Below are 22814 nucleotides of genomic sequence, written 5' to 3'. Positions count from 1 at the left end.
TATATATATATATATATATATTCATTGGTTAGGCACCTATGATACCAGCTACACTTAGAAAGAAGACAGAGAGCCGTTTAGAGGCCACAGGGATGCTTTAAAAACTGTACAAAGTTAATCTCAGCTTCATAACAGATACATTAATACTGTACAATAAGAGCACTGTGATATTTCATACCTATACCATTGAGTGCATTACCCTTCAACAAATGCTCTTACAATATTAAGGGATGTGTATGCCTATGTCTTGTTCATAGCCAATTAAGTAGTATTGGTAGTTCTTGTAACATTTTATAACAAAGTTGTGTGAACTTCGCACCACATGTCTGCCTGAAGTCAAAATGTCCCTCAAGAAACTTGACTAGAGCTTCTCGTTACAAAACATGCACACTTTGTTCTTTGTACAATTACTCCAGAATTAAACACATACAGTGGAATGTGTGTGTGTGTCAAGGAAACCCAGTGATTAATTAAGTCTATCTTCTTTTTTCTACCCTTTGATAGATTTTCTATTATCGCAACGAAGCACAAAAAGGAATGTCAGTATTTGGGTTACAACAGACATTACCTGCCCGGCAAAGATCCCACAGACTCCAATGATGCAGAGGATATTGAATACTGCAGACCCAACAATGGTCCCAACGCCCACGTCTCCCTTGGTGATAAACACCCCTGGTTAAATTAAAAACAACACAGAAACATTAGACCTAATTTACATATTGTTTCCAAACAAAACCAACTTCCTTAGGCAAGAAACTTTTGAACAAAGCTAGAGCTGTCTTCTAAGATAATTTCTGCAATTCTGCAATAGACTTTTCATATCCACAAATGTGGTATGCCCAGCTTTAGTTCCTGACCAGGGTTGTGGCTGTCATATTGACTACTGTAGCACAGAGAAGGTGGGCTTGTAAATATATACAGGAATCAAGTCCTGTTTGCACAGTATTTAATATTGGAGCAATAAAAGGACTGCAATCATTAAAATAGGTAAGGGAGTGGGTAAAAAGAATTAAAACGGCATCTTCTCTTTCATTGTCGACTTCCCTCCAAGGGAAAGCTCTTAACAAATGTGAAACTATTGCCAAATATTTAATATTTAATATTTAACTATTTAATAATGAAACAAGAAAATGTTCTAGGGTGTTAGTAATCAATACCATCTCTCCAACACAGAGACAATTATATTGTTGTCAGGGTTTTTTTGTGTTTAAATCCCCAACAGTCTTTGCTGTGATGATCTTTCCCAATGAAGTCTGGAAAACTCTTATTATATAACATTGCCTGGCTAGCCCTCTGAGGAAAATGATGACTTATTGAGAAACAGTGAATGCTTTCCAGATATGATCCTTCTTCAGTTTTTAAATGGGCCAAAATACTGAAAGCTAACTGATAAATACTGTGGGAATGTCAATACAGTAACTCCAAAGCACAGTGTCACAGATACCCTTATATTAATTTAGCACTGTATTTTTGCTTTTCCTATGGTTCCACTATGCATTTACCATTGTTTACCCTTTTTTCCCATATTTATGAATATGCTTTACCATACGTTGCTATTCTTTACAATGCTTACCTATGCTTTATTACACTTTTCTATGCTTTTACTATGGAAACCATTTATAAGGGGAGACTATAGTATACATCATACAGCATTAGCAGTCGAGGCACTTTTACACTCTCTTCGGTATTTGAAGCACACACTGTAGGTAAGGAAGGATTTTTTAGTTTTTTGCAGACAGAAAAGGGATCCCACCCAAATCAAGACCATAAAAATGGAGATCATCTGTACATTATACATTAGGTAATGCAACATGATCAAGGCCGTAGAAAATAATATGGTCGCCCATATGTGTCTCTCAAGTGTTCATTAGTGCTGTGATATCTATGGACATGGAATGTATCAGAATTACACTCTGCAACCAAGCAGAGGAAAGTACATTTCTGTATACCAAAATGTTCTGAATATAACTGTATTACATATGACAGTACACGGGAATTGGTAAACCAGGGAGACTTTCTTGGTGGCGCAGTGCAGACCATTTCCATATCGTTATGCCTTTCAGAAACACAGTCACTTCACCTAGAAGTTGCAGGTGTACTGTGCCTTGATTTGGACAGCATGTTTGTTTCGAAGACATACTATTTTCTGCATGTTTGCAAATGCATCCCATTTAAAAAAGATAATGTATTTCATGGATCCATGTATACAAAGTGGTATTCAACAATCCCCATTTTAACTATGTACTGAACCACTGCTACTGTATGCGGTTTTCATAGCTGGGATATCAGAAATACTCACTATAAATTGTGACGAACAGTATTTTGTCTGCTTTGGTAAATTGATGAGATCCTTTAAATTATCAAAAAATGTTTTCCTGTTCTTACTCATACTCAATAAAAGGAGTTCCTTTTTGAATTATATAACTTAGTTTCACATTCTTAAGCTCGACAAAAATAATTCAGCTAATATAGCCCATGAATTGATTAATCTTTTTGTCTGTTAAAAAAAAAAAAAAACTATTCAATACCGTACCGATGACTGAGGTAAAGAGTTCAGGAGCTGAGCTTCCTGCTGCCATGAATGTAGCTCCGGCAACATCTTCACTGAGCTGCAAACGCTGGAAAAGAATACACAGGGGAAGAGGTTACACATAAAAACAGGGATAACAAAGACTGCTGGCATTTCACTGTCTGCTGAAACAGTCTTACCTGTACTGGCCTTTCATACCAAGCGTGACTCTGAGTACTACTGAATATGTAAGATTAGGCAGTTCAGGGCAACATAATGCTCCAATTAGCTAACATAAACACACCGACTCAAAACTAGCATCTTCACAATTCACGTTGATCGTCTGTCAATTGATTAAAGATATTAATTCATAGTAATTTTGTAACTGAACACACCTGTCACGTTTCAGTTTATAGGTATTTACGATAGTTTCGTTGTTTATCTGTGGTTAATTTACTTTTTTATTTATTAGATTTTATTTTTTAAGAATCACAAAAATGAAATTCACCTAGTTCAATTACAGTACAGTATATAGATCCCTATAACAATAGCACACAAAACAGAAAACAACAAAAAAAGTACTTGATGTTACTTAATATGTTAAGTCATTAATCCCTGATAAATGTTTACCACAGTAAAAAATTAGCAAACTGTAATAAAGCGTAATGTAAAAGCATAGTTCGATTGGAAATGACATTGGTAGAGTCACACAACGAATGTGTGAGGGAGGCAGCACCTGTGTTGAAAACTGGAAGAAAGTGGGTGGCAAAGGAAGCTGTGGAAGATGCAAAGGCTGCCCTTCGTATCAGTGATATCATGGGGCAAGTACAGCATGGAAAAGGAGGCCTTGGTCTCAGTTCAGCTCCTCCTACATGGCACAAAGCAACCCCAGCTGAATAGAGGAAGCTGGTAGTCAATGGACAAGATGGGAGAGTGTGGAACAACGCAAGATCGGCTGGTGAGATCTATGGACAATGGAACAGAGCAGGATCAGCTTCCTCATCAGGTCAACATATGATGTTCTCCCATCACCACAGAACCTTAATCTATGGGTAGGAGAGGATCCGTGGTGTCCTTTGTCTTCATCGCCAGCTCCTTTAAGACACATTGTGACAGGATGTAAGGTGGGTCTTAGCCAAGAACGGTTTACTTGGCGTCATGACCAGGCCTTAGCAGTGGAAGACAAGCACAACATGACCAACAGGTTGCCACCAATGCCAGCAATATATGATACATGAAGAACAACATTCCTCCGTCCAGGGGAGCAGCCTCCAAGAATAGGTATTAAAATCAAAACTCCTCTAGGACAACTGGAAGCTGCTAGAGACTGGACAATGCTGGCAGACAACGGCTTATTTTCCCACCTGAGATTGCCACCACTAACCTTCGACCTGATACTGTCTTGTGGTCTGGATGAGCACGCCTTGTTCACCTGGTAGAGTAAACAGTGCCATGGGAGGATGCTGTGGATGAGGCGTATGAAAGAAAGAAACTTCGGTACGCTCAACTAGCTGCTGAAGCAGAATAGCAAGGATGGAGAGTCCCGGTTTACCAAGTGGAGGTGGGTTGTCGAAGATTTGTGGCACACTCCACAACCCAGTTTCTCAAAGCCATTGGATTCAGTGGTCAGGAGTTGCGATGCACAGTGAAGAACTTACCTGAAGCAGCAGACAGGTGCAGCAACTGGTTCTGGTTGAGATGAAAAGATTCCGGTTGTGGACCTCAAGCACAGTAGAAATAAAAAAAGGAGGGTAAGTAAGCTGGGCTTAGCTGAGCGGAGGACGGAAGGGGGTGATGCTGGAACGCCAGAATCACTGTCGAGCCCTGTTAAGGTGTCGTGGGCTAGTCGACGAAACACCAAGGATGGGAGGTGCCCACTTGAAGCCCCCAGAGAAGTACCCTACTCAGCTCAGTCCAGACAGTTGTCATGCTGAAGCTCTAGGGAGGCCACACTGTGGTTGATCCCTGGAGCCAGCATCGCAGCCGTTGTGTGTGTTGATGTGGCAGGGAGGCAAAATAGGCTGATCCCTGGAGCCAGCATTACTCTTCAGCTATCAACACCACGCAGAAGGGTATCTACATCATCAGATGGAAGGAAACGCAGATGGATCACATTAGTTTACAGTAAAAGAAGCTATGTCTTAGTTGGTGCTTATCTTGGTGACAACTGAGTCCAATGTCAGCATGAAGTTTTAACACCTACTCTCATGTAATGGAAATCACCAAAACCTTGGTACAAATAATAACCTCTTCAATCACTGCAGCCCTTCTAATATTCTATTAATAATGCATGTATGTAAAACATGTACGGTTACTTCAGTTTTTCCTCAGGTTCAAAATGGTGTCATCCACTCAGATTGCCTACTCAATAGTAATTGGTTTCCTAATGCCTTATACATAGGTCAAATGGCATGTTAGCTGATCCACATCAGCAATATGTATAACATTGTACTTCAATCCCACGCGTATCATGACTGATCTCTTTATTCACAGGAGATTTAAAAGAATGTATATATGAAAAAATTATCATTTGCACATTTCAACATTTCAGGGCAGCCACCTCAGTATTAATAGGGGTCTTATTGAAAATTAAAAATGACATTGTAGTGACCAAAACACTATTGTATATAGAATATGGAAAATTGAAATTGAAATGGTAGAAATGACAAATGACTGCTTCCTAACACAATTTGCCAAGGCCCCAACTAGAGGCAGTGCATACCTTGATTTAGTCTTTTCAAACAACAAAGACAGAAATACTAAAACACAGGTGAGACGACCATTGGCAAACTCAGATCACAACATGGTCTCATTTGAAGTGTTTTTTAAAACTCGACTAAAGCTAAGGTTTACAATTTTAAAAAGGCCAACTATGAGGGAATGAAACAGAGACTAACAGAAGTAGATTGGAGTAAAATAGAGAAAACATCCACAGAGAAAGGATGGCTATTTTTAAAAAATGTAGTACTAGAGGCGCAAAACAATTACATCCCAAAAGTAGACAAATCAAAATCTAAAACAAAATGGCCAAAATGGTTTAATAGATCAATTAAAAAAATATTCAGAGAAAAAAGGCACTTTGCAGAGCGTTTAAAAGGGAACAAGAACAAAGTGCACATAAAGAGTACTTGAAACTGTAAGCACAAGTCAAAAAGGAAGTTAGAAAGGCCAAGAGAGAGATAGAAATGAACATTGCCAAGGGGGCTAAAACCAATTCCAAAACATTTTTCCAATATTATAACATCAAAAGAACATTCAAGGAGGAAGTAAAATGTCTACGAGATAGATGACGAGAAAAAAATAGCAAATATATTAAATGATTACTTTTCACAAGTTTTTACAAAGGTGGATATGGACAATATGCTCCACATGTCGACCTGTTCCTATCCAATTTTAAGTAACTTTAGCATAACAGAGGCAGAAGTGTTAAAGGGACTAGGAGCTCTTAAAATAAACAAATCCCCAAGGCCAGATGAGATCCTCCCAACAGTACTCAAAGAAATGAAAGAAGTTATTTACAAACCACTAATTAAGATCATGCAACATTCTCTTGAGACAGGGGTTGTACCGACAGACTGGAAAATTGAAAACGTAATACCGTTCCACAAAAAGGGAGACAAAACCGAACCAGGTAACTACAGACCAATAAGCCTGACTTCTATTATATGTAAACTTATTGAAACTATAATAAGATCCAAAATGGAAAATTACCTATATGTAACAGTATTCTGGGAGACAGTTGGCGTGGTTTTAGGAAAGGGAGATTGTGTCTAACTAACCTGCTTAATTTTTTTGAGGATGCAACATCGACAATGGATAATTGCAAAGCATATGACATGGTTTATTTAGATTTCCAGAAGCTTTTGACAAAGTCCTGCAAAAAAGATTCATTCTCAAATTGAACGCAGTAGGGATTCAAGGAAATGCATGCACATGGATTGGGGAGTGGTTAACATGTAGAAAACAGAAAGTACTGATTAGAGGAGAAACCTCAAAATGGATTGAGGTAACCAGTGGAGTACCACAGGGATCAGTGTTAGGTCCTCTGCTTTTCTTAATCTACATTAATGACTTAGATTCTGGTATAGTAAGCAAACTTGTATAATTTGCAGACGACACAAAAATAGGAGGAGTGGCAAACACTGTTGCAGCAGCAAAGGTCATTCAAAATGATCTAGACAGCATTCAGAACTGGGCAGACACATGGCAAATGACATTTAATAAAGAAAAGTGTAAGGTACTACACACAGGCAATAAAAATGTGCATTATAAATACCATATGGCAGATACTGAAATTGAAGAAGGAATCTATGAAAAAGACCTAGGAGTTGAGTTTATGTTGACTCAGAAATGTCTTCATATAGGCAATGTGGAGGAGCTATAAAAAAGGCCAACAAAATGCTCAGATATATAGTGAAAAGTGTTGAATTTAAATCAATGGAAGTAATGCTAAAACTTTACAATGCATTAGTAAGACCTCATCTAGAATATTGTGTTCAGTTCTGGTCACCTCGCTACAAAAGGGATATTGCTGCTCTAGAAAGAGTGCAAAGCGACCAGAATTATTCCTGGTATAAAAGGCATGTCGGATGCAGACAGGCTAAAATAATTGAATCTACTCAGTCTTGAACAAAGAAGACTACGCAGCAATCTGATTCAAGCATTCAAAATTCTAAAAGGTATTGACAATGTCGACCCAGGGGACTTTTTCGACCTGAAAAAAGAAACAAGGACCAGGGGTCACAAATGGAGATTAGATAAAGGGGCATTAAGAACAGAAAATAGGAGGCACTTTTTTATACAGAGAATTGTGAGGGTCTAGAACCAACAAGTAATGTTGTTGAATCCTTCAAGAAGCTGCCTGATGAGATTCTGGGATCAATAAGCTACTAACAACCAAACTAGCAAGATGGGCCGAATGACCTCCTCTCGTTGTAACATTTCTTATGTTCTTAAGTTTTATATACAGTACAGTATATACAGTTAAATCGTGTAAAAAAACAAAGTTTTATATTTCAAACTGGAGCCTGCTGCATTAGATGGCACTGACTACCTCTTAACCTTATAGATCTATGGATATTTGACCAATATTACGAATGAGAGGAGACCTTTCGACCCATTAGTGCTCATCCGGTCGTGTCTTAAAGATTCCACTGATTCGGCATTAACAACATTAGGTAGCCCATTCCATACCCTCACAGCACTAGAATAACACCATCTCCTCTATGCTCGACGGAAGGTACAGCCCAGCCTGGTGTGTTATCAGCTATCCCAAACCCCTTTTTACGCTTTTTTGGGGTATTTGTCAAAGGTAACTCTGTCTCCACTTAATTTCCAACTGTCTCTGGTTTCTGTACTGCGATTAAAGTATTGGCTAGGGTTAAATTCGAAAGCATTATCATGCTAGTAAATTCCTACGATTTCAATGTAACTACTGGCACACTTACTGTAAGCTTTAGGAATAAGGCCCAATGGGACTTGCAATAATAGTCTGAATAACTTTTGATGTCATTGTATTTCTAGTGCACAAATGTGTATTTCTAGCAATACAAAAATAAACGTGACCTTTTCTACCTGTTCAATAGATGGAGCTGCCTGTAACTTCAATAAAGAGGTTTTGACTGAGCTAGCATGAGCTACAGGTGTATATACAGGTAGCTAGAACAGAACAACAATGCTTGACTGAAGGTACAGCTCTGGTTGGGGTGTTATCAGCTGTCCCAAGACACTTTCAGACATTATATACATTTGACACAGGTAAGTGCATGGCAAACACATTTTTAGTATACTTATGTAAAACTGAAAATCTTTGTGTGTAATTAAGTCATTTGAAGCCTGTTACACAGGGAAAGTGTTGAGTACTGAATGAGTACTTACTTCAGAAATCTTCTCCAAGGAGGGCACAAAGTAGTCATCACAGACGATAGCCAGGGCATAAAACATGTACATAGCCTAGGGAAGAGTTACAACAAGCAGTCAGTTTTGTCATTCCCTGTCACCAAGCAGGCAGAAAAACTTAATGGAATTAAAGGAATCTAAACAAGTTATCCATGTATATTGATAAAATACACAGGACAGGGTCTGGACAAAAGATTAGATACCAACACCATCCCATAATATTGTCACTATAATGCTATAGACAGCCAGTACAGTACCGCTTCAGTGTGACTACAATGTCTTTAAATTGTGGAGGGATATATGATCATTCCTTTATGAATACTTCAGGGAACCTGAATGGCATATGGAGTTTAGAAAAAGGTTCCTCATTGCACTGTTTACATGACCAGATTTCTGAATCTGATGGCGTAGTCAGATTTGAACAGAATTTAATGTGCACTCATAAACCATCACAGCTTTGTGCTGTGGATTTAGAAGCAACTACCAACCAAATACACTGTCTTTCCTATAGTGAAACTGACAATAACTGAAACAAGAAAAGAAACAAAGATATCAAGAATGCCAATCCCAAAGCTGGCCCAGTGAAGATCGCAAAACAACTCACTGCGAAGTGTGTGAGCTTGCGACTCCAGCATTCAGAGAACATTCACTCGAAGGCAGGGCTGGCCAAAGTTGGCCCTTCCACTCCTGGTCTTTGTTCCAAACCTGTTCTATATTGTTTAATTCAACCAATTAAACCTCTATCCAGACCATAAAGTAGTTAATTATATCATTTTACCTGTTAAACCGGGAGTGGACCGTGATTGGACACCCCTGCTCTAAGGCAATGGTCTTACTGTGCTGAACCAGTCTAGATACAGACCTAGATACGAAGCTTTTACAGCTCATTGAATTGAGTTCTAAAATGTCACCACTTGAACACATTGCAAAACCACCATTAGATTTAAAACATGCCTTAGCTTAATTAAGAAGGCTGCTTGAAATTGACATTTCACCTCTGGTACATTATAGAATTATTAAATGTGTTTTACAAGAATATCCTTTTACCAGAATAACCCAATCAAACCATTCTACAGTACTGTATGTTGTCAGTATAATGCTGAATTAAAAGACACCGCAGTCGGTCAGTTCTACATGGACAAAGAACAGCAATAATTAGAAATTCCACTGAATACCACACAGAAGACTGACGATTCAATTAGTGGAAATATTTTAGATATCTTTTTGAAATTCTGTACATTTTTGTAACCCTACAGTGGTTCCTACCTACAACACCTAATCTTCCCCCTCCCCACTCACCCCAATGCAAAAATGAAACAATTGATCAGGTCTAGAAATCTATAGTCACACATTGCCAGGTGCTGTCATTTGTCCATGGATGATTGTTGAGCTGTACAAAGCAGAAAAATCTGGCTTTTGCAGACAGATACTAGATGACTCAATTGTAAAATGGCAGACCTTTGCAACAGACACTATACATACTGTAAGTGTGTGTTTACTGTATATATGTTATGTATGTGTGTATATAAAATGAATGTCAAACCATGTGAAAACATGTACAGTAAATCAATGTATTTCTAGGAGTTAACTATCTGACTGCCAAGGGGGATCCTGTCCAAAGAATTAATTGTCCTATATTTGGAATCCCTGTGCTAACCCTATAATGTCAGCTTCCAGAGTTACATTCAACTGACATTTGTTTTTACAGACTACATTTAGAAGCCCTGTTATAAGTATTACATATATTATTTTTACATTTCCTATTACTTTTTTTATGAAATTTATGAGTAGTTTTGGTCAATTATTATTATTATTATTATTATTATTATTATTATTATTATTATAGCCAGTTCTACAGTGATGTGACCATAAAGTACAGTTGTAAATAACAGAACACCAATAGGGGGGGCATCTCTATTACAGTAAATATCTCTTTCTCTGATGGTTCAGGCTTTTGATTTTAATATAAGCTTCCAATGCTAAAAATGTGATGCAGCAAATAGCAATTATTCCATTCAATTGTTCTCAATAGGGCTGAAACACGCCCCATATTAAGCTTTAACTCAAAGTCTGTTTCGTGAAAATGGTGTTGTTTAAAAAGCCAACAATAGTCTAGCATGTGAATAAAAAAGTATTTGGCACTGGGCTATGTGGGAAAGCTCTGCTGTTTGTGCGCTCTCTGCTTAGGGCAGTGGTGGCCGTGAATCACGATCCACGGGTGGATCGCAAAAGATTATTGGTGGATCTCGGGACAAATCAGAACAAGCACTAACATATAAGCATGCAACAGTTTTTGTTATGGCTGATGAGGAGAGCCTTCTGTGCCGTCTGGTAGCACAGATGAAAATATCCCAAGAGTTTCTACATATGAGACTAAAAAACTGCTTGTGATAATGTACATTTTAAATTTAGGTGCACATGTGCGATTACAAATTCCTAAAGGCTGACAATAAAAAATAAAAGTGATTTTTTTTCAGCTGAAAAAAAAAAAAAAAAAAAAAAAAAAAAAATATATATATATATATATATATATATATATATATATATATATATATATTGTGAGCCAGCTCACAGATTCCCCAATGGCAGGCTAGGAACAAGCCCACAGGTGTGGCAGATAATACAATGATAGACCTGTGGTCAGCATACTTGCCTGCCATGACGTCCAGGAGTTAACGGGTAAACAGGCTGCAGGTGTGGTTAGGTAGGGGACCAAGGATGTATCTTGGTTGATTCCCATTAGCATAAGTTGCCCGCACCTGTAGCCTGTAACCGTCCCATTACCAGATGATGCAGCACCCTTTAAAAGAAAGCCTTCACAGCCAGTCAAGTTGGCTTCTAACCAGGGAGCAGCGTGAGGTTATCCACAACATAGACGGACCGTCAATATAAAACAGAAGCTAAAAGAACTGCCTTTGCAATTAACACTTTCTTTCCTTTCGCTGTTGGAAGGGAATACAGCAACGGGGAAATAGATGCCACTGGTTTTTTACAAGCTGGAGACAAGCTGAAGCCAACAACCAACCTGGTAAAATCCTGGAACCAAGTAATCTAACTGGATGTGGGGAACTGTCCAGTTAGTTTACATTTTGGTTGTTTTTTTTTTGGGTTATACAAATCCTGTTTGAACTGTTTATTTTCTTTACCTTGCATCTCACAACTAGGATGGTATTTTCTGTTGTGAAGTAAGCGAGCAAGTTTATTTGTTGTGTTTTTGTGAAGTTTAATAAACCAACTTGGATTGGAAACTATTGTCTGCTTGGTCTGTGTGCACCCACACGCCCACAATATATACATATATATATATATATATATATATATATATATAAAACTCAGTCGGATCTAAACTCTCATCGCTCAATTCTAATGTAGTCTGGGAATGAAGTTCATTGGTGTCCAGGGAGAGCTTTTACTCTGTCAATGTGATGCTTTTTTTTCTCGGACACAAACATATGGGCCAACATTGGAACTGGAATAAGCTCATTCTTGCGATTATAAAGTCTGCATGTACATCCATCTTAAAACCTGAGTCTGGTTTTCAGATTGTATCTTTATTTTGAACACCAGAGGCTTAATAGCCTCAGCCGTTGTTAAATCAGCAGCAAGCCTGTGAAGAAGTGTGTGCGGTTCTGAGAAAGCCCCTTGGTGTGGACCCTGCTGTGCTGAAGCTGTCGCTGTGTGGTGGTGGAAGTAATAAAGTGATAACACTAGCATTGTGTCAACTGCCTTGATAATGAAACTGCCAACGATTGAGGTGCGGAGCCGGCTGCAAACACAGGCTTCCTCTATGAGAGAAGAACCCTGCTCATTACAGCAGTGTGTAATGAATGTCAGATATCAGCAGGACCCTCTAGTCCTGTCCCCCCACATTCATTCTGCTCTGACAGCCAGGACGACAGGGAGCGAGGGGCTGATGTGTGCTGATGGGCAGCAAAGGCTGACATCCAGGCTGCCTGACATGGAGGTGATGAGTGGATGACATGCTCTTTCAAGTCGAGGAAGGGCACTTCATCTTAACAGACAGCACACAGAGGAGGCAAAAAATTATAATTATATATTTATAGATGGCTCAAGATGATATCAATCAGCAAACAATATTGGGCAAAAGACTCCAAGCATCAGAAGCCACCTGTTCATAGCATCTTATTAAGATATCAAATGGTGGGAAAACACACTTGCATTGCAGAGGTTAGTTTGACAACTTTCATTTAATTCAGAATGAATATCACTGATCAGAAACATCAGAACTGTCATCAACCAATCAGGAAGCTCTTACCTTCCCGACGCGGTCAGTTAGACATATATACTTATAAAGCTTTAAATGGCCTTGCTTCCCTATATCTAAAAGATTTGCTGACCTCATACATCCCTAGTCGCTCTCTTAGATCACAGGATGAAGGTTTGCTCAGCATTCCGCGGACACAGTGAAAGAAGGCAGATGGCAGAGTGTTCAGCTTTGTGGAATAATCTGCCACGATTTGTAAGTGAGGCATAGTCTCTCGCTGTTAAAGTACGATTAAAAACACATTTTATAATTTAGCATATGTATTTTAAAGGGAAAATGTATTATCCTGTTCTATACTTTTTTTTTTTTTATAAGTGATGTACATTTTGTCACTGCTTTTTAAAGTAAGATTTAAAAGACATTTATTATTTGAATGTATGTACTTTAAGGGGTATTTTATTATTTTATCTTTTACTATTTTTCAAAATTGTTTTGAATATTATACATTTGTTGATTTTTCTTTTATCTGTAAAGTGCTTTGAGCCTATTTACTGTAAAAGGCTCTATATAAGAAATAAAGATTGGTTGATTAATTGATATGTTCTGTAAAATATAAAAAGATCTCCCTGTTACAAGGCACGTTGGGCCATATTCACAAAGTGTTTACTCCAGTCTTTAATTAACTCCTATTTTTTGAAAGAGGGAAAACAGCTAATTGAATTTTACAAAACCAGAACCAAACAACTTACACACTGTTTGACAAGTTCTCCTCAGGACTCTCAAGGTGCTTTGTTTTTCAATTTGTAATATCAACGTGATTTTTTTTCTCTTATTAAAGAATGGAGGAAACACTTTGAAAATATGTCCCTTTCAGTCTCCATGACCACAACAGCAGATCTAGCAGACTGATAGTAGGCACTTGGTTGGCAGGTGCATCCATTTCCAAGACTGTACAGGTTAATAATGAATCAGGAGGAATAGCCTAAAGAAAGTTACGATTAAATGGGCTTTTATGGAGAAACAACTTTGCTGTAGATTTACAACCCATAACTTCCCTGGACATTCTCACTTTTCACTGTAGGTGGAAGAAACCCCTGAGATAAACATCCTCCTCTGTGAAAGCTTTCACATACCACAAGCACCCTTTAAAAACCTATACTACACAAATAAGGTCCCCTTTGTCTATTGTGAAATACTAAAGTAAATGCTTAAAGACTTACACAAATCACATGCAGCACCACTGCTCCTTCTTTCCTTTGCTTGATTGAGAAAACATCAGTAGGGAATTCGTGAAGAGCTGAAAAGAAGGAAACGCAGAATTATAAGATGCCTCTGCTAGACACCACTGAGACTGATTCGTTCTCAACAGCTACCTTGTGTCTCTATGGGGTATAACTGATTATAAACAGCAGGGAATCAGGTGCAGATAAATGACAAAGCAAAGCATCACACGCTGCTTGCAAGGGAAGATGACTCTGAGTAAGGAGTGTTCAAAATTGCAGCGTTCAATTTTATACAAAAACATAATTTACCATGGTATTTTTTGCCCTGTGTTTTTTCACTTTTGTCATGCTTTTTTCATGGTTATAGTGTGCATTTACCATAGTTTACCCAGGTTTGCCATGTTTTTTTTTTTATATGCATTACTATACTGTATTTCTCTGTACTTTACACTGCTTTCATTACATCATTACACTTTGCAATGCTTTTACTATGTATGCTTTTCTACATTATTACACCATTTACTCTTCTGTGGACTTTTGTTGGTTTTCCTGTGTGTGTACTGTACATTCCCTAAAAGGTACACTTCCCTCATTGAAGCATTCCTGTCACTGTCACTGAACAACTGCCTGCAGCAGTAGGATGACATGAATGGCAAATGCACGCTCTGCTGTGATTCAGGGTAAGGTAAAACAAAAATGGAAACAGAAAAAAAGGTGTGTTTCTAGTAAATACAATTCTGATATTTGACTGATATTGTACAACATTTCTCCACTATATCAAAGCTGATTTTAAAACCTGAATGCATCTAATCACTACCCAAAGCACTTCTCCACATTATGAGATGACCTGCTGACGTATTTACTGCTGAGTATCAATACCGACAATGCACCAACCTACAATATAACCAACCTATAATGAGATACAACACAAGGTTTGTGCTGGGGTGTGACAGAAAGACAATGATTTTTGGTGGTAAATCTCCCTCCCGACCTGTGAGGGCGCTAAGTAACGGGAACAGAGTACCTTGGACTGCTTGGCCTGACACTTCGTTCCTAGGGTTAAAAGGAAGTCGTCATTTCGAAAAGGGGCGGAGCTTTGGTACATTAACTCATTGACCCGGAAGGGAAATGATGTGCCAGCCGTGGATTGGAGGAGTGGCTGCAATCGTTTACCAAGGGGTCATGAGTGACGGTATAAGTAGGGGTCGAAGCGACATAATCTGTTCCTTCATTTTGGTTAATGAAAAAGAACCCAGAAGGACCTGTGTTTTGTGTATCTGTATCGTGAGTGTTTGTTTGTTTTGTCTAATTGTTGCTTGTTATTATTAGACAGCTCACACATTCCAGAGCTGTCGCCGGAATGTGTTAGCTGTCTAATAATAACAGCGACAGCTAACACATTCTGGAGCTGTCGCCGGAACAGCACTGCACTTGTATCACAAATAACTTTATTTTCACCACGATCACTAATTCACACACTAACGGACTTGTGTATGTGTTTTGTGTGGGTGTACAATAAACTGGACTATTATTTCGGGACAAACACGGGGATTACAAAGTAAGTAATACACACCGCTATATTACTTACCATCATTATTGTTTACTGTTTGTTTTGCCGTCAGGCACTGGACATACAAACCCATTAACACCTTTGCACCTGGATTATAATTGTCTGTTCATTGATCACTTGCACCTGCACACTGTTAACCACTTTGCCACATGAGGTGACACGGTTCTTTCTGTATTAGGAACCACCTAACGCAGAGTGTAAGAACCTTGTCTTAAAATTAATTCAAACTGCTTTGAAATCCTGCACAGAAAGTTTGCCAGTGTCAGCAGAGTTTCTGACATGCGAGGCGCCACTTTACACGACACACTTGAGACTCAACAATGCAAGCAGAGAGCAAACCTGCTGCCTGCCTTCGGGCTTCCCTGTGCAAATAGTTTGCACCATTTTTGTAAAGAAAACAAGACAAAACTAGCAAGAGACTTTAAATCATGTCTTAACAAGCACATTTTAACATTTCCCTAAATATTTTGTGTTCTTTAGCTTTTACAACCCAATCAATATCATACATCAAACCAAAAGTCAACAAACATCAGATTTAATCACGAATTAACACTGAAGCACATACTAACTGCCCTAATGCCATAAGAGACAGGCTGCATGGCTAGCAGATCTGTCTCACAAAGCCAGCAGCTGTTATCAGACATGAAGAGACAGCATGCAGGGATCTAATTAGATGTCATAATAATATCCTGCACTGGTAACTGTGGATCTGACACAGTTAGTGTGGCTTGTCATTAACCACAGAGTGTTCAGAAGAACTCCCATGGAGAACATGGGACTTGAACCAACCAGGTGGATCAGTACAACCACTTTAATAATACTGCTTTAAGGAGTTGTTTAGCACATTTGCTTCCAATGGGATTCATTACATTGTATTTATTTGTGGCATGTACAACACTAATGAATTGCAACGTATTGCTGTACAACTGATTATAATCCGATTGGCAATACATGCAATCTGATAAGCTGGGTGAAAGATGTGTGCAAATATTCAGAAACAATCACTGGAAAGCTGAAAGATCTCAGTAACTTCACAAGGGGCCAGATTATTCAGGTGCTTGTGTAACCGTCTCATCCCTCAGCACAGTAACTGCATTGACCAACGTGTCCATCAAGACAGTCTCCCAAGTGTTCCTGGAATGGCAAAATTTGCATAAAGCCAATGACACCAGAAAGCATAACTTGCAAGCGGGTAATGATGAATCGAGCCTACAGACGCATGCAACATATGGCAAGGAGCAACAGATGTACTTCAGCGACCCAAATCACAGGAACCCTGTACAAGACACACCTCTTTCCACTTAAACAATGCACCTGTCCAGAATAACCCTCTATATTTAATAGGCGTATAAACAAAAAAAATAATAATTACTTAGCTGACAAACCCATAGGGCTGCTAGCCGTAGAGTTTCACTGAAGATGCGTCTCGATTCTGTGATTTTTACATCTTTGTAACAGCATCACACTGATTATAATTAATTGGATTTTAACAATCTTTTAACTAATGGGTTGATTCATAATTCGTTTTTTTTGTTTTATGACACAAGCTAGGCTTGAATTTCCTTTATCGGTTGTACAAGAAATTACAACTTGAGGACACCTTTGGCGCTATCTGTTTAGTTGAAATCCCAATGTAAGAAACTCTAACAATATTTGTCCACAGATTTCACCATGACAGCAGTCAGCAACAGTAAGTTGTGGTTGAGGGTACTGTTTGACAACGCTTTGGAGAAGAAACTGAGGTACAGACAACATAGATTCAAAAGGAAATAAAAACATCAGCACTTTCGGTGCTAAACTAAGAGCAGGAGTGTACTATATGAAAAGTGATGTCACATGGCAATGGGGATTGTGGTGTCCATTCACCCAACAATAGAATTTTGAAGTATTAACTTTCTCAATACATAAAGCACCTAAAAGAGTTACATGAATAAATGGGATTTATTATTGCCATGAATTAGGGGTTTTGATCTTATTGATTTATCAGGACTATACTTTAGTGCAGTGATACACATGCTTCCTTGTTTACTATGAACTCAACCAATGTGAAACCCTCTGCCTTCTGGGAGGTTCAATTTGTAAACAAAAGCATGACGCCGTAACCTGTCATGTTCAAGCACCGGTAGTGGAGCTGTAAAAATGTTTTATAAAAAGACAATGATACCGCAAAACAGACACTGCAACTTATAAGAAATACATGTACATTATTTTTATGTAACAAAGTCTCAACCCATAACTGTGAGGAAGAAAGAACTCACCCATGGGTGTGCCAACTACTGTTTACTGAACTACAGTATGACATCATATCATTAATGGCTGAAGAGGTGATGTCAAAAGTGCTTTAGTTCGGTGACACTGTTACAAAAAACAGCAGTGCTGCCTCGCACTAATGTAAACCGACAGGGCAATGTTGTGATGTCCTTCAAAGGGCACGCTCTGCCCGTGGCAATATGCATTTTGATGTGTGCTGGAGAGAGAATGCGGCCTCCAGCGATGAGAAGAGGTTCTGAGAAGAGTCATCCCAGGTAACTGAATGCAGATGCATACCTGAAGGCAGTCTGTTTACATAGGAGTGGGCTGTTTTCATGCTTAATTTACTTTCTCCTGAGTAAGTCTACTCTGCCTAATAGAGTAATTACAGTTAGAGGCCCTTTTTGGGTGCCTCAGGCAGTGGTAGGTCCGAAGTCATGCAAGACCTTTCCTCAGACCTTAGGATCCTGTTTAAGGTGAAGAGGACAGAGCCAAAGAAAATCCAATTTTTCAAACTACAGAAAATAGCTTTCTCACAATCCCAAAGTACCCTCACCATTGAGTTTACTTATTTTATTTTCAAACTGCACAAGATAAACATTATCACTGTACTTAGTCACCAGTCTTCCTGTCTGTTTAGTAACAAGAATAAGCTTGGTGGCTGGCCTTATGTTTTTTTAGACCATAAACCACAAACAACAGTCATGGTCTGTGTTACTAAGACAGTTTACAATCATAATCCAAAGACATACTGTTTTCAAGAAAGCAAGTGAACTTAGCAATGAGAACTCAGTTAGTCGGTCCCTTAAACTGTACATTTGATGGCCACAAAATGAGAATTGTTTCACGCAGCCCCACAAGGTTCTTATTAAGGAGGCGTGACCAAATGAGATTGTAATTAACTGGCATTGGAAATTTCTTCAATATTGTGTTGTGGAACTCATTTTTTACCTGTATATAAGGTCACCACATCCCAGACTGAAAAGCAAATGCAACTTTCATCTGGTGGCTATTATCTCATAAGTGTAAAATATCGGTGAAACCAATATCGCAGTTGGTTCTGCTAAAGTGAAGCACTGAAAGCCACTATATAAGTACAAATAGGCAGACTGCACAGCACATACCCTACAAAGAAACATTTTTGGCTAACCCTAACCCTTAACCCTAACCCAAACCTAAACCTAAACCCAAACCCAAACTCTAAACGGTAACCTTTAAATGGATAAAACATCACCACAACTTCATTACCACAAGTCATTACAATATGTTATGCACACAGAGATTCATGCATTTATAAAGATTATTTACAAGGGACGTTGCCGAACCCAAATAAACTGAGGTAAAAAAAACATTAATATGCTAAGCTGATTAATAAATGTGCATAGACATGGGAATGCAAGCTCCCTAATCCCTGGCAGAAACAAAATAACAGTAACAACAAGTCTAGTCAGCATTGTATAACCATTAACAAATATATTACCAGCTAGATACTAAAACAGTATGTATAAGATATATCAATAAGTTGAAGCTGTGTTTGGCTTTCTCAGTAGTAGTTTGCCTTTGGGTCAGAGGGTAACAAGATCGAAATGTGTTCTGAGGATTACCTGAGCCTCACTCCGGACTGGTGAGCCGTGAAAGGGCTCTGTGATGTCAGAGGTTCTGCCGATATATGAAACTAATGCCCTGTCTGCTGTCTGCTTGGTGGTTCAATATCGCATGGCTTTCTTCAATAACAAACATCCCTTTTCAATACAGCTACCCTGCAGGGTTCATTTTAAAGAAGGCTTGGATATTTCTGTCAGCTACAGAAAACAGAAGAAAGTGCTGCTGCTATACATGTGGCAACCAATCCCAGGTCCCCCCTTGAGTAGCCTGTCTGTGTCCATTAAAAGGTCATGCTGACAAGTGACTTTCATAGGAATACAAGAAATCCCCTTGAATCTATGTGGTCATGTACTGTACCGTACTGCAGCCTTTTTTCATACAGTCAGGTTTTTCTTACTAATAATTTCATAATACTACAACAATCGCAGTACAGAAACTGTGACTCTTTTGCCCCGTCACTCTGGTAGCTTTCACAAAACAAATCAGCCTGGGATCAGGACTTCTGATAGCCCACCACAGCAGCAATAGGGACCCTTTCAGTCTGGATTTTTTCTTTTTATCACCCTCTTTCAGCGGCTGAAAAAAAATAAAAATGATGGAGAATGTCATCTCCTAAAAATCATCTGTCTATCTATCAATCAGACCAACTGTCACTACTGCAGGGTCTAAAAAAATAAGAATCTATTGTACAAAATAACCCTATAATAAAATCCTTTAAGATTCCTCTAGTAGAAAAAAAAACTGAAGTCAATATTTCATATTGATAAAAAAGAACATAACCTCTTGTTCTATATAGGATTGTGCAGTAATTTGGTACCAGTACAGTAATCCATGAAGAGATTACTGGTGACTTAAGCAATATTACTATAGGGTTCACAAATTTAGCCTATTTGCAATAAAACACAAAAACACACATGATACAGTATCAACACCTTAAAAGACTTTCATATATCGTAGGCCCTAATATTGATGTGATACAGCCATCTAAAATGTCTTGTATCAGATAGTTTGTATCAGAATGAAATTATGTTATATTCAAATGTGCTATATTTTTTAATTATACTTATTTAATTTTTTTTTTTGATTATTAATAAATATAGTATTGCATGCTGCAAGATACAAGGTCAGGGTCTGAGCAGCTGTAAAGCATTCTGACCTCTGGTGGGGTGTATATACAGCTTGTATTGTACACAGTACATTATACTGTACAATATATGTAAGGGTGCAGCCAAAATACAGTATCACGCTTCCCCCTTGTTAAAAATCCATATATGCAGAAGACTCCCTCTGTGTGACCAGTTTGATGTAAAGACCAGCTCCCCACCTCTCTGTCAGTTCCATGAAGACCTCCCTCGCCCTCTATACACCATGTACTATATGACACATTAGTATGCCACACTGCTTATTCACATGCCTGGCGTCGGCTCAGCTTTTTCTGACTTAAACAACAGCCTTTAGAACCCTGTGTGTAGATTTAGTGATGGAAAAACCTTTCACAGAGGGATTATCCAAGCAGCATGAGCGCAGCAGCGAGCACTGCACTGCCACTTCTCACTGACACCCATTACACTCATGTCAATGAGAAAAGAGTGACGTCTTCGAGGTGCGGTGAACGGCACTCTGATGAATATGCTCTCGCTAGCAAAGGCTCAGCTGTGCATTTTATTTTTATTTATTATTCAATAACAAACACACAATCTTCCACTGCACATAATCTGCTGCTATGGATTTTTTGTTGTTGTTTCACCACAGTTGGGCAGTCCTGATAAATAATAAATCCATTTTTAACACGTGAACAGCATATATGTTAGTGTACTAGATTTCACTTAGTTTTTCTCCCAATTTATGTTTAAGTGTTTGGACAATTACCACTCAGCACAAGAAGAAACAGACAGACAGACAAACAGACAGACAACACAGATGAAGGCATCATCTTCTTTACTTATATATATTATAAGTTGGTTTCTATTAATTTTCAAGGAACTCCATTAAACAGAACTAGGTCATGTCCATCACCTTTCAAAGCGTCTGTAGATACCTGAATAACATGGTTCAAGTTTTAGTATTTGTACAGTAAAAGGCAACACAACAGAATGGTTTTCAACGTCTACTTGAAAAGAGTTCAGCAATGTATCCAGAGATGCTGGTACATGTTAATGAGTGTGCGCACGTGCATGTTAATGCTGGCTGCAGAAATACATCTGAAATAAAGCAATTACTATATATAGACAAAAAGTGATAAGGGGATGTGAGCCTAATGGAGAAGGTCACACTTACCCTGCACTTTAAACAGTATAACACAGAGCTGAGAATGTGACTTTGCCCTTTTCTGATGGGTATGTGAACAACTAGTAAAAACATGTGAATATTTTAGTCATTAAATGCCAACTGGAAATAAGCGATTCCCCCAAAGCTATTTTATATTTACTTTATTTCATGGAAATGTAGCTTCAAATAATTTTGTTTGTTTGCTTGTTTTTTCTCCTTTACCTTTTTATGATGCTTACATTCATTCTAGCTAGTTCCAAGTTCTGTTGCACATGTAGTGAATTCACCTGGCATCATCTGAGCCTTTAGAATCCTACTTGCCGCCTCTTTTTGAGTGCTTTACTTTAAATATTCTATAGAGCAATCCACTGGTATTACAAAGGCATCCTTATGTTAATGTAAAGGGCCAAGAATTGACCATTATTCCTCATTAGGATGCTAAAAACTAAGCCTCCCAAGATTCAAAGATCAGACAACACCAGTTGGGAAATAATTGTATAATCCGAGACACTCCACATAGTTTAAAATAAACTGAAGAAATGTAACTGAATAGAATACACTTGGATATGCTGGAGTTTATGAAAGTTTTGAGAACATAAATGGGGTGCAGACATCTCCTTTACCATTTGGTATAGTCCATGAAACCTATGTGCTCTATAGGCTACACTGTAGAAGTCAACCAATCAAGCCCACGTTTTTATGTATCAATACTGCACTGATGGTCTGACATGCCCTTTCTTCATGGAATGCAGGGAACGCACAGAAACAACATGATTAATATCCACTCTAGCAATCAAAGCAAAATTTATAGACGGCCACAAACATCTGCTTTGTATTACCTAACATTTCCCTGAAAATGTATCTAGACTATGGAGCTGGCTGCGGGCTGCAAATGTTTCAAAGAGCTCTGGGAGAGAGAGAACATTAAGACAGGCAAGAGAAGGGAAGAATCCAAGGGGGCGGGGGGGTTGAAGTGAGTATAAACCAGACTTATATTTCATAAATCATAAACATTGCACCCCCCCCCCCCCCTTTTTTGTATTGTGACATTCTTTTTTTATCTTTTTGCACTTAACTTAGCCGATGGTACTCCACTGTAGCTCTACAGCTCAGTATTCCTCACTGCTTTCTTGAAACACATTCACACAAACATATTAAACTTCAGATCACTAAGAAGTCTCTCTTACCTACTAGTCACACCTCCCTATCTCAAGTGGCACTGTGATTATAATGCTTACTTGTGCTTTACCCCATACGGAAAATAAA

General features: G+C 38.5%; 1 protein-coding gene across 1 annotated transcript in view; it reads right to left on the bottom strand.

The window, feature by feature from the left end:
* LOC117403024 (sodium/potassium/calcium exchanger 3-like) overlaps positions 1 to 22814 on the bottom strand; it is a 193302-nt gene that overhangs the window by 43091 nt on the left and 127397 nt on the right. Inside the window, exons 3-6 of the mRNA XM_034004847.3 lie at positions 13853 to 13929; positions 8387 to 8461; positions 2534 to 2618; positions 569 to 672 (exon numbers count right to left, since the gene is read on the bottom strand). Coding sequence (XP_033860738.2) covers positions 569 to 672; positions 2534 to 2618; positions 8387 to 8461; positions 13853 to 13929 — 341 coding nt within the window. The remainder of the gene's footprint in view (positions 1 to 568; positions 673 to 2533; positions 2619 to 8386; positions 8462 to 13852; positions 13930 to 22814) is intronic.

This window comes from Acipenser ruthenus, chromosome 5 (assembly GCF_902713425.1).
Source record: "Acipenser ruthenus chromosome 5, fAciRut3.2 maternal haplotype, whole genome shotgun sequence".
Taxonomy (NCBI): Eukaryota; Metazoa; Chordata; class Actinopteri; order Acipenseriformes; family Acipenseridae; genus Acipenser; species Acipenser ruthenus.
This window is presented reverse-complemented; position numbering and strand designations above follow the sequence as displayed.